Consider the following 13,602-nt stretch of genomic DNA (forward strand, 5'->3'; position numbering starts at 1 on the left):
CAGGTCAGAAAGTTTGTTCTCAGAAGGCATTAATATTAACATATGCCAGGAAGGAAGAGGTCTTGTGCTTCTGCTAAGCTTAAGGGACTTTTTGAGACTTCTGAATTGTTTGGTTTTTGAGTTTTAATGTGCTTCTTTTTAGTTCTTCTTGAGTTTCCTCTAGGATGCCATGTTTTAACTCAAGGAAATTACTAACTCATTCTTTGGGAAGTTATTGCTTTGGAAATGCAGAGCTCAGACACAGGCCCTTGGGAAGCTATTGGGAAGCTATTGCTTTGGAAATGCAGAGCTCAGACACAGGCCCTTGAGCATGCTCCAGAAGAGTACAGTCACTAAGCACCTTATCTTAATATGTTGACTATGGGTCGAATAAAAGAACTTCTGAAACAAAGTAGTATGTTTCTGCAAAATAGTGGTGATCACAAACACTACAGACATCTCTATCTTGCAAGCTTACACTAAGTAAAAAATAAACATAGCACAGACATATTTAATATTGATTTTTCAAATTTTATTATGTACAAATAAGAATAACAAACTTTAAATAAAATACTTAGTTCTAAGGCAGCAGAATCTTAACAGTCTGTAAATACTTTAGCTAAGCACAGTCAAAACTACACAAAGTACCTTCTAAAGAAAACTGATGGGTGGGATATTTCAATTTGTGTTTTCAAGTATGAAGAATTAAATATTTGCTCTTTTACTTTCTCATGAAAAATAATTTATTCTCAGGAACAGTATAGAATTGCTGAGTAGTGCACTTAATGAAACACGGCTGAATTACAGTTTACTGTAATAACCCATTTAAGAAGCCTGTGCACCTCAGCCATGACTCAGAATAGTTATGTAAGTTCAAGGCTTTATGATGAAAAGTAACATAGTTCTTAACCTCCAATAAAAGGAACTTTGAAATAAACTTTCCAAGTCTTTCATTCAGAAATGTTTCTTAAATATCAAATTTCTCTTCACAGACACTATGTCCATTTTCTTCATAGTCTTCTCTTGTAACCACCATATCTTCAAAGTCATCGTTTTCAGATATCAATTTCCCACCTTCCCAGGAGTAAGTGATAGGGCTGAAACAGAGACAACACAAATGAACCCAGCACCAAGTGACTATAGAGCAAATGCCACTCATGAACTAAACAGCTGGACGCCTTCTTCAACCTAATGGAATCTCATTTATGGTGTAGAGATAAGCTCTTCCTCACCAGTACAAACAGTGGGTGGTTCTTCCCTGTGTGCCCTATGGATGACCCCCTCTTCTTTTAGTGAAAACCCCAGAACATACTCAGAAGCTGTAGATGAGTAAAGGGGGAAATGTTCCAACTCTGGCCCTAAACCCAGTGAAGAAGTATTAACCTAGTGCTTCTCACAGAAGCCACAGACCAGCTGCCTAAGTCCCTAATGGGACGGAAATGGGAGGGTCTAAGTTACCCTGCATCTACGCTGTAAACCTTGCAGCTGTCTCAGGGCATCTTCAGTCTGTCCTGTGGCTGCTATAGAACACTGCTGATAGTCCCACAGAGGTCAGACAGTAGGTAAAACCCACGAGTGAGCCGTGAAGCATGCAGGTTGGCTCTGCTGACCACAGCCGAGCCAGCTTTGTGCTGACTCAGCGCTACCACATCCCCAGCTGAGCAGACCAATGGAGACAACTGTTCTCACACACTGCATCTGCAACCTTTATCAACAGGCTGACTTATATCTTTATATTTGTACCTCTATGGGTTTTTTTTGGGGGGGGGTGGAGGAGAAATGCCCATTATGATTCCTGGAATTAAAGAACAATAGCTAATTTGTCAGTCCCTCGGCCTTGGGCATGTATCTGCAAGATAAAAAATGTCAGGAAGTATATGAGCATTACTGCTGACAAAAATGATTCCAGCATTTAACAATTCCTTATTCCTTTGAAAGGTTTCAGTAAGGATTTAATTTAAAGATTAGTTTAAACAATTTTAAGGTCTACTAGCTTTAAATGGCAGTTTTATAGGTGGTTCACATCTGTGACCCCAGCACTTGGGAGCATGCGCACAATGAACGCCAGTTGGGGTCTGTTGTAACTACACAACAAGCAATGCTGAAGCTCAAAAAAATAAAAAAAATAAAAAAAAGAAAACTAAAAGATGATTTAGATAAGGGCCTGGTTTACTGACTTTGAAAAATACTTCAGTGTGAATTTAAATTTAATTAGACTAGGATCTCATTTGTAACTCTGCCACTGACACTAGACAATCTTAAGGTTAAGAACTCCCATCTGGCCATGGTGTGGTGGCTAAGCCTTTAGTCTTAGCACTCAGAAGGCAGAGGCAGAGCGATCTCTATGCATTTGAGGCTACTGTGGTCTACATAGTCTCAGACCAGCCAGTGAGACTATCTCCAACAAACGACAAAGGGAACTCCTGTTTTGGAGAGGTGAGGTAGTTGGCTTACAGGGTAACTTCTTGCTGCCTAAGCCTGACTGACAACATGAGTTTAACCACTGGGACCCAGGTAAAGGTGTAGGGAAACCAACTCCATAGAGTTGTCCCGTGACCTCCACATGCATGCCTGGAGTATGTGCACATCCCCAACCCTGCACATCATGTACATATAATGACAATAAGATGAAAGCCCTTTGACGCAGGTGATGTAATGGGGCTTTCCTCTGGTCACTGCTATGAACTCAGCATGAGTCAGGGGCTCACAAGGCCTTCTCTCTCCAATGTCCAATGCAAACTTGGAGTAGGATGCTATTTAAGTCCACTCCCACAGCTCTGAAGATCTGCCTTAACTTTTACAGCTTAAGTTGCAACGATACTCTCAAGGGGACCTATCGAGGTGGCACGTCTAAGACAAGTCAAGAAACAGTCTGGCTTCCTTGCCTATAACCAGCCTCGGCAGGAGGACTGAGACACACACGGAAAGAGCTCCTGTTACCGAGCTCTGTCATGTGTCAATGTAACGTGTGCTCGGCATGGTCCGTGCCACCTCTTCTACCTCACTCAAGAATTAAGATTTCATTTTTGAAAGAAAGAGAACAAGGATCCCGCTGGGGAATAAATCTACCAGCTTTAAAGTCATACCTTCCACAAGCCCCCTCCCTGCAAGCTGCCCTTGGCTTCCCTATAAATCAATACTTACTTCTCAGGCAACACGACAGAAACATCGTAGTCTGTTGGCGTCAAACACCGAACTTCTGAGTAAACCCGCTCTCTGAATCCAGGGAAAAGGGAATTTCCTCCCGTCAAAACAATGTTCTTAAAAAAATGTGGCTGCATTTCTTTAAAAGAAAAAAAGAAAGGAGAAAAAAGAAGTAAAAGAGTGTCAGAAAATCTCCTAATGTGGGCAATTAAGTCAGGGTGTGGCTGGGAGGCCACACAACCTGGGGGTCCACTGGTTAAGATTTTACATTTTTTTCTTGTGTTCACTATTAAGATTCTGTTGTGGCTGGTTAAGACAAGGCCTCACAAGATAGGACAGGATGGCCTCAAACTGTAATCCTCCTGCCTCATTCCCTAGAGTACCAGGACTTATAGACCTGCCCCACCACAGGAGGCTACATTTTAAAATTTACCACCAGGCGGGAGTTTACACGGGGGGAGACACTAAGACAGTGGTGAACCTCACAGGTCTTTAAAACAAAACACTAAGGTGGGAGAACTGCTGACTACCAATCATATTTGCACGGAAGCCACAGATAAGCAACTTTCTGCATCAGACACTGAGTCATACTTATCATTCTTCTTTCCTAAAATGAAGGGAGTCTTTACCACAGACGAGATTATAAACTTCTGTAACAGAAAGGCCTTCCTCTGTATTTTTAATTTGATAGCCCAAATTTCTATGTTCTTGCACTAACACAGATCTCTCTACTGCACAGTACATACCTTTGATGGGGAACACACTCACACTCTATCTAGCCCTCAGACGAAGAGGCCAGATGTGAACAAACACTAACGGCACGTGATGGCAAACGCCAGCATCATAAGGTGCACCTAGAGCACAACTGGGAAACCCGAGAAGATGTAATGGGCGCTGGCCACCCACACCTACTGCTTCTACTCATCAGGATAAAGCTGCCCATGTTAGCCCCGTGTTCGTATTGTACTCTATGACTGCAACTACATAGACACTGTGAGTCGGGAAAACAGCCGTGCGAGGGATAGCATGACCTTCCTTCCCTTTGTAATTACTGAGAGGAAAGTACACCGTGTGCACTAGACTTCTTCTGGTGCCATGACTGCTCCTGATAGAGAAGGAAGAAAGGACTGGGGAGATGACTCTGTGGCTAAAACAGTTTAGTACTCTTCCAAAAATCCCGAGTTCTATTCCCACGTCCAGCAGTTTGAAACTGCCCATAGCCTCTGCTCCAGGGCATCTTCAGGCTTCTGAGGACACCTGCATGCATGTGGCACACATAACCTCAAGACAGACAGACAGACAGGCAGACAGACACACACACACACAAACACTATATACACACATATATAAACAAATGCACCTTTAGTAGGAAGGCAGCATATTAAGCTATTCTAAAACTCGGGGTTGGGGATTTGGCTCAGTGGTAGAGTGCTTGCCTAGCGAGCACAAGGCCCTGGGTTCGGTCCCCAGCTCCGAAAAAAAGAAAAGAAAAGAAAACAAAACAAAACAAAACAAAACTCAAGGACACTTAAACATAAGAAAAATCCAGATGCCACCACGAAACACTATACTCCAGTCATCTTCATTTTATTTTATTATTACTGTGCGTATGCCTACTCTCTCTCTCTCTCTCTCTCTCTCTCTCTCTCTCTCACACACACACACACACACACACACACACACACACACACACACGATAGGAGAGGGACATTCTTGCCACAGACCAAGTGTAGAGGTCAGAGGACATTCTGTGACATTGGTTTTCTCCTTCCCCTTTATGTAAGTTCTGGGAAATTACCTCATGCTGTCAGATTCATACACAAAGGCCTGGGCCATCTTCCTGTTTATCTTATTAAAAGTTACCCAGATGTACACCTTGGAGGCAGAGGTAGACCTGTGGATTAGAAGCTACCCTGTTCTATAGAGTCAGGACAGCCAGTGCTACACAGAAAAAGAGAAACCAGTCTTGAAAAACCAAAAAAAGAATGAAAAATCGAAAAAAAAAAAAAAAGTAATCCTGTCATTCTAAATAATGAATAAACCAGTCTTATGAACTACTGAAAAAGCAGCCCACTAAAACCTCCCAATTTCAATTCTATTTAAGTTTAGGTTAGAGCTTTCCGTCAAGCCTTCTAGCACACACCTATAATTCTAACATTCAGGAGCCTGAACAGGAAGATCCTGAGTTTTAGACCAGGCTGAGCTACATAGCAAGACTGTGCCTCAAAAAATAAATAAATAAATACTTTTCTAAAATGAACAGAGCAACTTAAGGAAAGATATATTCATGCTTAAATAGACCATAATGACTTTTTAAAAAATACAATTTATGATCCAGAACAAATCAACTAAGACTTATTTAAATGCATTATATGATCTGGAAATTTCTGCCAATAATACAGATGTTATCTTTTAAAATTACTTAAGAAACAATACTGTGATTATGGTTTTTCAGTACCATTTCTCTCTCACATTTTACTCTAACCATTAGCGTACCTTCGGGTAGGTTTTGGATTGAATAGACAATAGCTTCTGGAATCCCCATCTCCTGAATGCCAATGTCGGAGGGGTTGAAGAGTATCTCTGGAACAGCAAATCTCTCGTTGGCAAGGCGAAGAATCTGCTCCCCAGATTTATACTTTCCACTCAGCACCATCTCCTCTCTGGGCTTAAAGCAAAGCGAGAAAAAGAGTTTGAGCTACAGTACCTTGCTCATAGGACAGATAATAATTAGAAACCTAATACTTGTCGAGTAACCATGTTCTTATAGAAGTCTTACGATTCTCAAAAGTTAGAAAAGAGGTTTCTCTTCTGTTGCCATAGTACACAAATAAAAACTAGCTTGAGGTAGAGGCCGGAGCATCTCTGTGAATTCGAGGCCAGCCTGGGCTACATAATAGGTTCCAGGACAGGTGTGGGGTAGGTGGGAGAGCTGTGTTCCTCTGTCAATCCCACCCTGCAGATAATCTTCCAGCTGTACTCTGTGCGTCTTTAAAGGAAAGGAGGACACAGAAGAGGGAATGTCGCAGCTGCCCTGTCACTGCAGTGACTCCATTGCTAAGCAAAGATGATGCAGCGACAGCATCTGCTCTCCTGAGTTCCTGTCCCGACCCAGGTTGTTCCTCTCCTTCAGAGGTGGACACGTGACACGGCCACACTTGCACATGTGGCTGTCACTCCAGTCGATGGTCCTACACCCACGTGTACGTGGGCAGCACTAAGTAGGCTCGGTTGAAGAATACAGCACACTTTGTTAGGAAGGAGACTGGTGGTAAGGATACGGAGGAAGACGAGAGAAAGGAAAGAGGGTCTGAAAAGGCATTAAATGCAGGAATGAAATTCTCAGACAATAAAAATCCATTTCCAAACAATTAGGCAAAGACATGCTTTACATTGCTGAAACGGTCCCTTTAGTGCCAACTTTTACTGGGTCTATACAGCAAACACGAACTTTACATAATCGGGTCCACTCTCGTCTTTAGGTTCTGCTAACCTTCCCAGTCAGTGAGCTGTGAACCTGAAGGAGCTAGAAAGAGTCTCTCCTTCTTAAGATCCACAGCATTAAACGATGCTCCTGTTCAGTCTAACGGTCACCATTTCCTGTAGAATCAGCTATGGTCATGTCATTCAGCTGATAGATGCAGTTCTCCACCACAACATACTCAGAATATGTGAAGAATGTATGTATTACTAATGAGTAATGTATGTGAGTATACACATGTATGTGCAAGTACACACATATATGTATATGTTGTTTCCTTAATATACATGGAGTCCTCCCCAACCTACAGTGTTTATCACATAGGCACTGCCTAGTACACCACACGGTTCCCTGTATATGGTAGGTGTTCAATGCACTCCTGGGCAGTGGCATGCGAAATAACAGTGCCATTAACTGCATCAGACATTTTATGTATTCCACAAGTCTCACTTAACACCAGGACAGGCGCATTGCCTTTCACTCATGGTATAATTAGGCTCAGGACGGTCACACGCAGGACAGTCACACGGCTCCCTCAAGTGCCCGGAACTATCCTTTACATACAGTCTGGATACAATGATTTGGCTTGCTATTACCTGGGAACACTCGGCTCATAGCATACATGTTAAAGAAAACAAAGAAGCTATAAATATGTCACATCTAACCCAATTAAATAATTTTTGTAGTAAGAAAAATAGTATATTACTCTCCAAAGAAGAATATCACTGTGTTAGGCAGAATGGAAGAGAGCCTATAAATTTACTAATAGCTTACAACTGACATTATGCCTATGTGTAGTTAAAGTTTCATTGCTGTGAAGGCACCCCATGACCACGGCGACTGCTATAAAGAACACTTAATTGGGGCTGGCTTACAGATTCAGAGGTTCAGTCCGTTCATTATGGCAGGAAGCATGGCAGCATGCAGGCAGACATGGTATTGGAGAAGCCAAGACTTCTACATCTTGGTCCAAGGGCCACCAGAAGGGCGCTGTCTTCCACAGGCAGCCAGGAGAAGGGTCTGGATCATACTGGCCAGACTTGAGCATACATATGGGACTCAAAGCACTGTCCCCCAGTGACACACTTCCTCTAGCATGACTTCTAACGGTGCCACTTCCCAGGGCCAAGCGCATACAAACTACCGCAGCCTGGTATGCTATACACCTGCAATCCCAACATATGGGAGGTGAAGCAGGAGAACTGTGCAAGTTTGAGGCTAGCCTAGGCTATAGGAGGAGACCCTGTTCTAAGAAAAAGAAAATGCGTGCGCGCATACACACACACACACACACACACACACACACTTCAGTTTGCAGGATAATTCATTTTTTCAGTACTAGAAAGCTAGCTGAGCCAATACTGACTGAAGGACATTAAAGGTTTATAGCTGTTTTAAAGCCCTGATTCACAGATGATGATTAGGTTGACTGACCAAATAATCTAACCGGGAAAAGAGCCAGTACTCAGTGTCCTTGCTGAATGTCAGCACGAATGCCATTAGTCACTAATATGTAATCGGGAAGTACAAGGAGTTTCTGTTTTCAAGGGTACAATTCCAAAACCTTTCTTTAGACATAGGCAAGTGAAGGGATTTAGAAGGATGTGAGAAGCTGGTCAGTGAAGTCTGTGGTTTACTGAATGGAATGACCCTCATACATTTATTTCCAGTACTATTAAAGAAACTATCAGTTTGTGTTATAATGGTTCTGCAGACAGTGGTAGTCATTAAAGATAAAGAAATATTCTCAATTCAGGTCTGACAATTTATACCTTAGCAGGCATCCTCTTTTTGGAAAGACGTAAATTAGAATTTCTGTTTTTTGTCCAATGATTCTATAGATCTTACATCTCTATTTGTTGTTATTGTTCTTTTTATCAGCAGGGAGAAATCAAAGCTTCATATTTCCCAAGCATTCCTGACTAATGTATCCCAGTTCAAATCAACAATATCCTATGTGGTGGTTTAAATAGGATGGGCCCACAGGCTCACAGACTGAATGCTTTGTCACCAAGGAGAGGCACTACTGGGAGGTGTGGCCTTATCGGAGGAAGTCTGTCACTAGGGGTGGACTTTGGGGTCTCAGATGCTCAAGCCAGGCCCAGTCTCTCTCTCTCTCGGGTGTAGAACTCTCAGCTCCTTCTCCAGCACCATGTCTGCTGTGTGCCACCATGCTTCCTGACAGGAAAAGAATGTAAGCCAGCCCCAGAGGAAAGTTTCCCTGTAGAAGAGTTGCCATGGTCTCTTCACGGTGATAGAAACCCTAACTAAGACACAAAGTATAAAGGCTCACAAACATTTTTCTCCTTCTAAGCAAGAGTGTTTTTCTAATGTCATAAATATGTCTTTGCTTTCCTAACAGGAAACAACAAAATCAAGTATTAAAGAAACTTAAAGAATAAAATATTCTTTTTAAAAAATATACTTATTGCATTAGTTCATTTAGAAAGAGTCCAGTTCAACTAACATTTTTATGTTCTCATTTGAAAAAGTGGACATTACATGAAAGCCATTAACAATTAGTGTGAGGCAGCCAGGAAGCCCGAGTGACTGCAGGCAGTAGATGGGGCCCTGAGGGAATGCTGTGGACAGACACTGCCATGTAAGACCCATGCTGCAACACATGGGGAAGTGGCACAGCCTTCCCCTTAAGGGTCCGGCTTACAATGGCAAAGCCTCCCTCTAATCCAAGTATGAGTGCTGTCTCGTGGTTGGTCAGTGTTTGCAAGAACTAGCAACTGCGGCTTCCTCCACTCAGATGTTTCCAGCCTGCGACAGATCCTCCTACTGAACCTCTGGACCTTCCCCGCTGTGCTGAGGGTCCAGATTGCTTCCTTCCTTGTCGTGCCCACTCAGGTCAAAGCCAAGAAGTCTGTGTGAAGCTAAACAAGTCCAAGCTCTAACTCGACTGTTCACAAGGTCACAGATCAAAGAAAACCTCCTGACAACCTTAATGCCACTTGCTTCTTGTGCAGTGTCTGACCATCTGTCAGTGGTCACCTCCCACGCGCCCCTCCCCCAGCACAGAGAACAAATACTGGTCAGCTGAGAGGACAACCTTACCTATGCTGGCTACTGAGCTGGGCTGATCTGAGAAAACAAGAAGGAATGGACAGAACTTAAAGATCATGTGATAATCTAATGGCATGTCACTTACACAGAAGGAGCAACGTTCTTAAGGAGAAGGATTCATAGTTGGCTGTCCATTATGCAGGAAATAAACTAAGTTCTGGCTTAGGAACTAAAAACTCCTGGAAAGAAGAATGGAAACCACACAGATTTTAATGCCCTTATGACTCCAGTGATCTGCCAGGTTGGGAGAGACTAGAAATCACTGTGACAGATGCAAAACTGACAACTTTACCACTGTGTCATGTTCTCCACTGCATCTCTTATTATCGCTCAATCGTGATTATAATTAGATGTAAAATATGTGGATGGTCAAGTGTGTCTAATGAGACAGCTCTGCAGTCGAAATGTTTGGGACAGTTTTGATCTGTATTTCACCTCTGTACTAGGGAAAAAACAAAAGCTCTCAGGCATGCTAAGTACAAATATTTACATAAAATATAAATACCATTAAACAGCTTGATGTAAATTGACAAATTATCATGTCCTTTAATATTCAATGTGCATCACTCACATAATCTTTGAAACTATATAAAACTAAGCTATTGTTGTTGTATTCAAAATAAAGTAATCTATATACACTGAAAGTATGCATACCTTTCTATAGATTGCTTCTTATTAAACATTACATTTTGGGGTGAAGCCATGCTAATCATGTAGCTCTGTATTGTTTTCATTCATTTATTATATGAATATACTATTAGATATCTTGGCTGTTGCCAATTTCCCACAGTTCTAAATGAATACTATCACGTCTCCTTACATTTCTCTTTCTTCCTCCCTCCCTCCCTCACTCCCTCCCTCCCTCCCTTCCTTCCTTCCTTCCTTCCTTCCTTCCTTCCTTCCTTCCTTCCTTCCTTCCTTTAATATGTGTGAGTACACTGTAGCTGTCTTCAGACACAACAGAAGAGGGCATCAGATCCTATTACAGATGGTTGTGAGCCACCATGTGGTTGCTGGGAATTGAACTCAGGACCTCTGCAAGAGCAGTCAGTGCTCTTAACCGCTGAGCCATCTTTCTAGTCCATCTCCTTACATTTCTGAATAGAAATTTTATATTGTTGTTGGTGGTGGTTTCTCTGGTGTGACTCTGGCTGTCCGGGAACTAACTCTATAGACTAGGCTAGCTCACAAGATCTGCCTGCCCCTCCCTCCCATGCTGGGAATAAAGGTGTGTGTCACCACTGTTGAGCCGAAATTTTTAATTGCCCAAGAGTCTTTATCAAGCCAGTTAACTAGAGGGTCAGATTTCACATTCGCCAACACAGAACTGTCTTTCCCTGAGCTGATCAAAGACAAAGGGACATTATCTTGACAATCAAGACAAACTGCCTCTTAACACTGGGAACATGCAGTGGAGTTTGTCCTTGACAACGGTCTTAGTGAGAAACTTATTCATTAAATTTATCTACTTGTGCCTAAAGAAATGGCTACAAGGAAGGCAGGCACTGTAACACCCTGTCAATCTAGCTAGATGTGAAATGTTTTGCAAATCTGGCTGAGGTTGTCACTTAAGAAGATATTATGAAGGACTTTGTTTTTAAGCACCTTAAAAGGACTGGAGAGAGAGCTTAGCAATTAAGAGCACTGGACCCAGGTTTGATTCCCAGCACTTATACAGTGGCTCACAACTGTCTGTAACTCCAATTCCAGGGAATTAGATACTCTTCCTCTGGCCTTTGTGGGCATTGCACATGCATAATACACAGATATACATGCATGCAAAATACCCAAACATATCAAATAAAAATATAAAACAAAAAAGAAATATAAAAGTTACCTTACAAAAGCCCTTTTTGATTGTACTGAAGTCAGGCAGAACATAGTCAATCATCACTGTATTGTCTTCTCCTTTTAACCTTGGAGACAAAGTAGAGATTTATGAAACTGTAACTGTTAACATCATCTGAACATCCCAACTAACAGATTACTATTATACATACTTGGCAATGTCCATGTCTCTGTAAAAGTCCTGAGACACGTAGCACACGTCTTCTTTCACCTGATTAATCACGTGAGTTTCGTCCATAACGTGGAGCTGCCTAACAGAACAGAAATGTATATGATGTGAGGCTGGCCAGGTGTCTCAGCACATTCTGACACTTGCCTCCAAGCCTCACATGCTGGGCTCAATCCCCAGAGCCTACAAGTTGGAAGGAGAAAATCAAGTTGTCCCACAAGCTGTCCTCTGACCTTCATGGAGGCACACACTTGCACAGATACCAAATACACACACACACACACACACACACACACACACACACACACACACACACACACTTGCACAGATACCAAATTCTCTCTCTCACACACTCTCTCACACACTCACTTGCACAGATACCAAATTCTCCCCCCTCTCTCTCACACACACACACACACCACACACACACATGCAGATACCAAATTCTCCCCCCCCACACACACCACACACACACACACACACACACACACACACACACACACACACTAAATGAAGTTTATAAATGGATAAAATTTGACATGAGCAGCAACTGAACATAACTCTAAAGTATCATTTAAATTATTTTTACTTTATGTATATGTATTTTGCTTGCATACATGTCTGTTCACTTGTGTTCAATCTCCACAGAGACCAGAGAAGGGGGCTGCAACTAAAGTCATGAACAGTTGTTAGCCTGTGTGTAGGTTCTGGGAATCAAACCAGGGTGCGCTGGGAGATCAGCCAGAGCTCTTAACCTCTGAGCCATCTTTCCAGACCCTTTTTTTTTTTTTAAATTTAGGCTACCTCCAACTGGGTGTGAGGGACCCTCATCCTCCCCAGGTTCAAAGCCCAGTATTACCTGTAGGATATGATCTCTTTCAGATGGTTTGTTAAAAGCTTTCCACCCACATTTATCCTAAAAGCAGAGAAATCGACCTTGGTTCAGTTATCACATATTTCCTCCTAAGAGACTGCAAGAAAGTAACATAAAATGATAAAGAAAATAATGATTTGACCAGAGCTCACCGAATGATTGCTTCTTTTTTCTTTTTGCTTCTACAGTAAGGAACGATGTGCGTGAAGGAATAGCCACTGTCGACAATAATGCAGCAGAGCTCAGAAGGGTTATCGCGGAAATACCTGTGGGCACTAAGAGCGCCAGCTGTTTCCAGGACACCGAGGGAAGACAGACAAATCACAACATGCTCACACTTAAAATAACAAGGAAAAGGGGCAAACTAGGCAGACAGAAACAACAACAACAACAACAACAACAACAACAACAACAACAAGAAGCTGCCTTTAAGCTAAGTGGGGTAGTGCACACCTTTGATCCCAGTACTCAAAAGGACAGACAGGTGGATCTCTGTGAGTTCCAGATCAGCAAGGGCTATATAGAGAGACTGTCTCAGAACAAACAAAACGCCCAATGACAAAGCCACACAAACTACAACAAAAAAGCCTTTAATTAAGAAAACATTTTAACTCTAAACTGTATGTATAATCGTCTTCTTTGCAGACCTTATTAACTATGTGTCTGTGCACATGAGTGCAGAGGCCTGCAGAGGCCGGCACTACAGTTACGAGTGGTTGAACATAGGTGCTGGGACGTGAGCTGGGTCTTCTGTAAGAGCAGAAGGTGGTCTAAACCACTGGGCCATTTCTCCAGTCCCTTCAGAACTGGTTTAAGATCTCAATGCTTCAATTTTTAAAAGGCACACTAACTTACATGGTAAGAGAAAGAAAATAATACAATCTTTTTCTTTTGTCACTGCTGGCTTTATTTTGGAAGCAAAGACAGAAGCTAACACTACAGTTTGGATAGACCTGGAACTCATGATTTAGCCTCTTTTTACTGTGTGGCAGGCTATCACCAAGTTGCTTAGATTGGCCTTGAACTCAGTGTGCA

The 13,602-nt window shown here is 42.3% G+C and overlaps 1 protein-coding gene across 5 annotated transcripts in view; it reads right to left on the reverse strand.

The window, feature by feature from the left end:
- Nucleotides 1–486: 486 nt before the first annotated feature.
- Actr6 (actin related protein 6) overlaps nt 487–13,602 on the reverse strand; it is a 20,790-nt gene continuing 7,674 nt past the window's right edge. For 3 of the 5 annotated variants that reach the window (XM_087557129.1, XM_087557128.1, XM_087557127.1), the window contains 7 exons: nt 12,720–12,855; nt 12,553–12,609; nt 11,677–11,775; nt 11,514–11,592; nt 5,620–5,791; nt 3,124–3,262; nt 490–1,076 (listed from right to left, as the gene is read on the reverse strand). In XM_087557129.1, the coding sequence (XP_087413255.1) occupies nt 947–1,076; nt 3,124–3,262; nt 5,620–5,791; nt 11,514–11,592; nt 11,677–11,775; nt 12,553–12,609; nt 12,720–12,855 (812 nt within the window). In that variant the 3' untranslated portion in view covers nt 490–946. Of the gene's footprint in view, nt 1,077–3,123; nt 3,263–5,619; nt 5,792–11,513; nt 11,593–11,676; nt 11,776–12,552; nt 12,610–12,719; nt 13,084–13,602 lie in introns of all 5 variants that reach the window. The other 2 variants (NM_001108081.1, XM_087557130.1) reach the window with 2 other exon arrangements.

Source organism: Rattus norvegicus, chromosome 7, assembly GCF_021556685.1.
Source record: "Rattus norvegicus strain SHRSP/BbbUtx chromosome 7, alternate assembly SHRSP_T2T, whole genome shotgun sequence".
In the NCBI taxonomy this organism is placed as follows: Eukaryota; Metazoa; Chordata; class Mammalia; order Rodentia; family Muridae; genus Rattus; species Rattus norvegicus.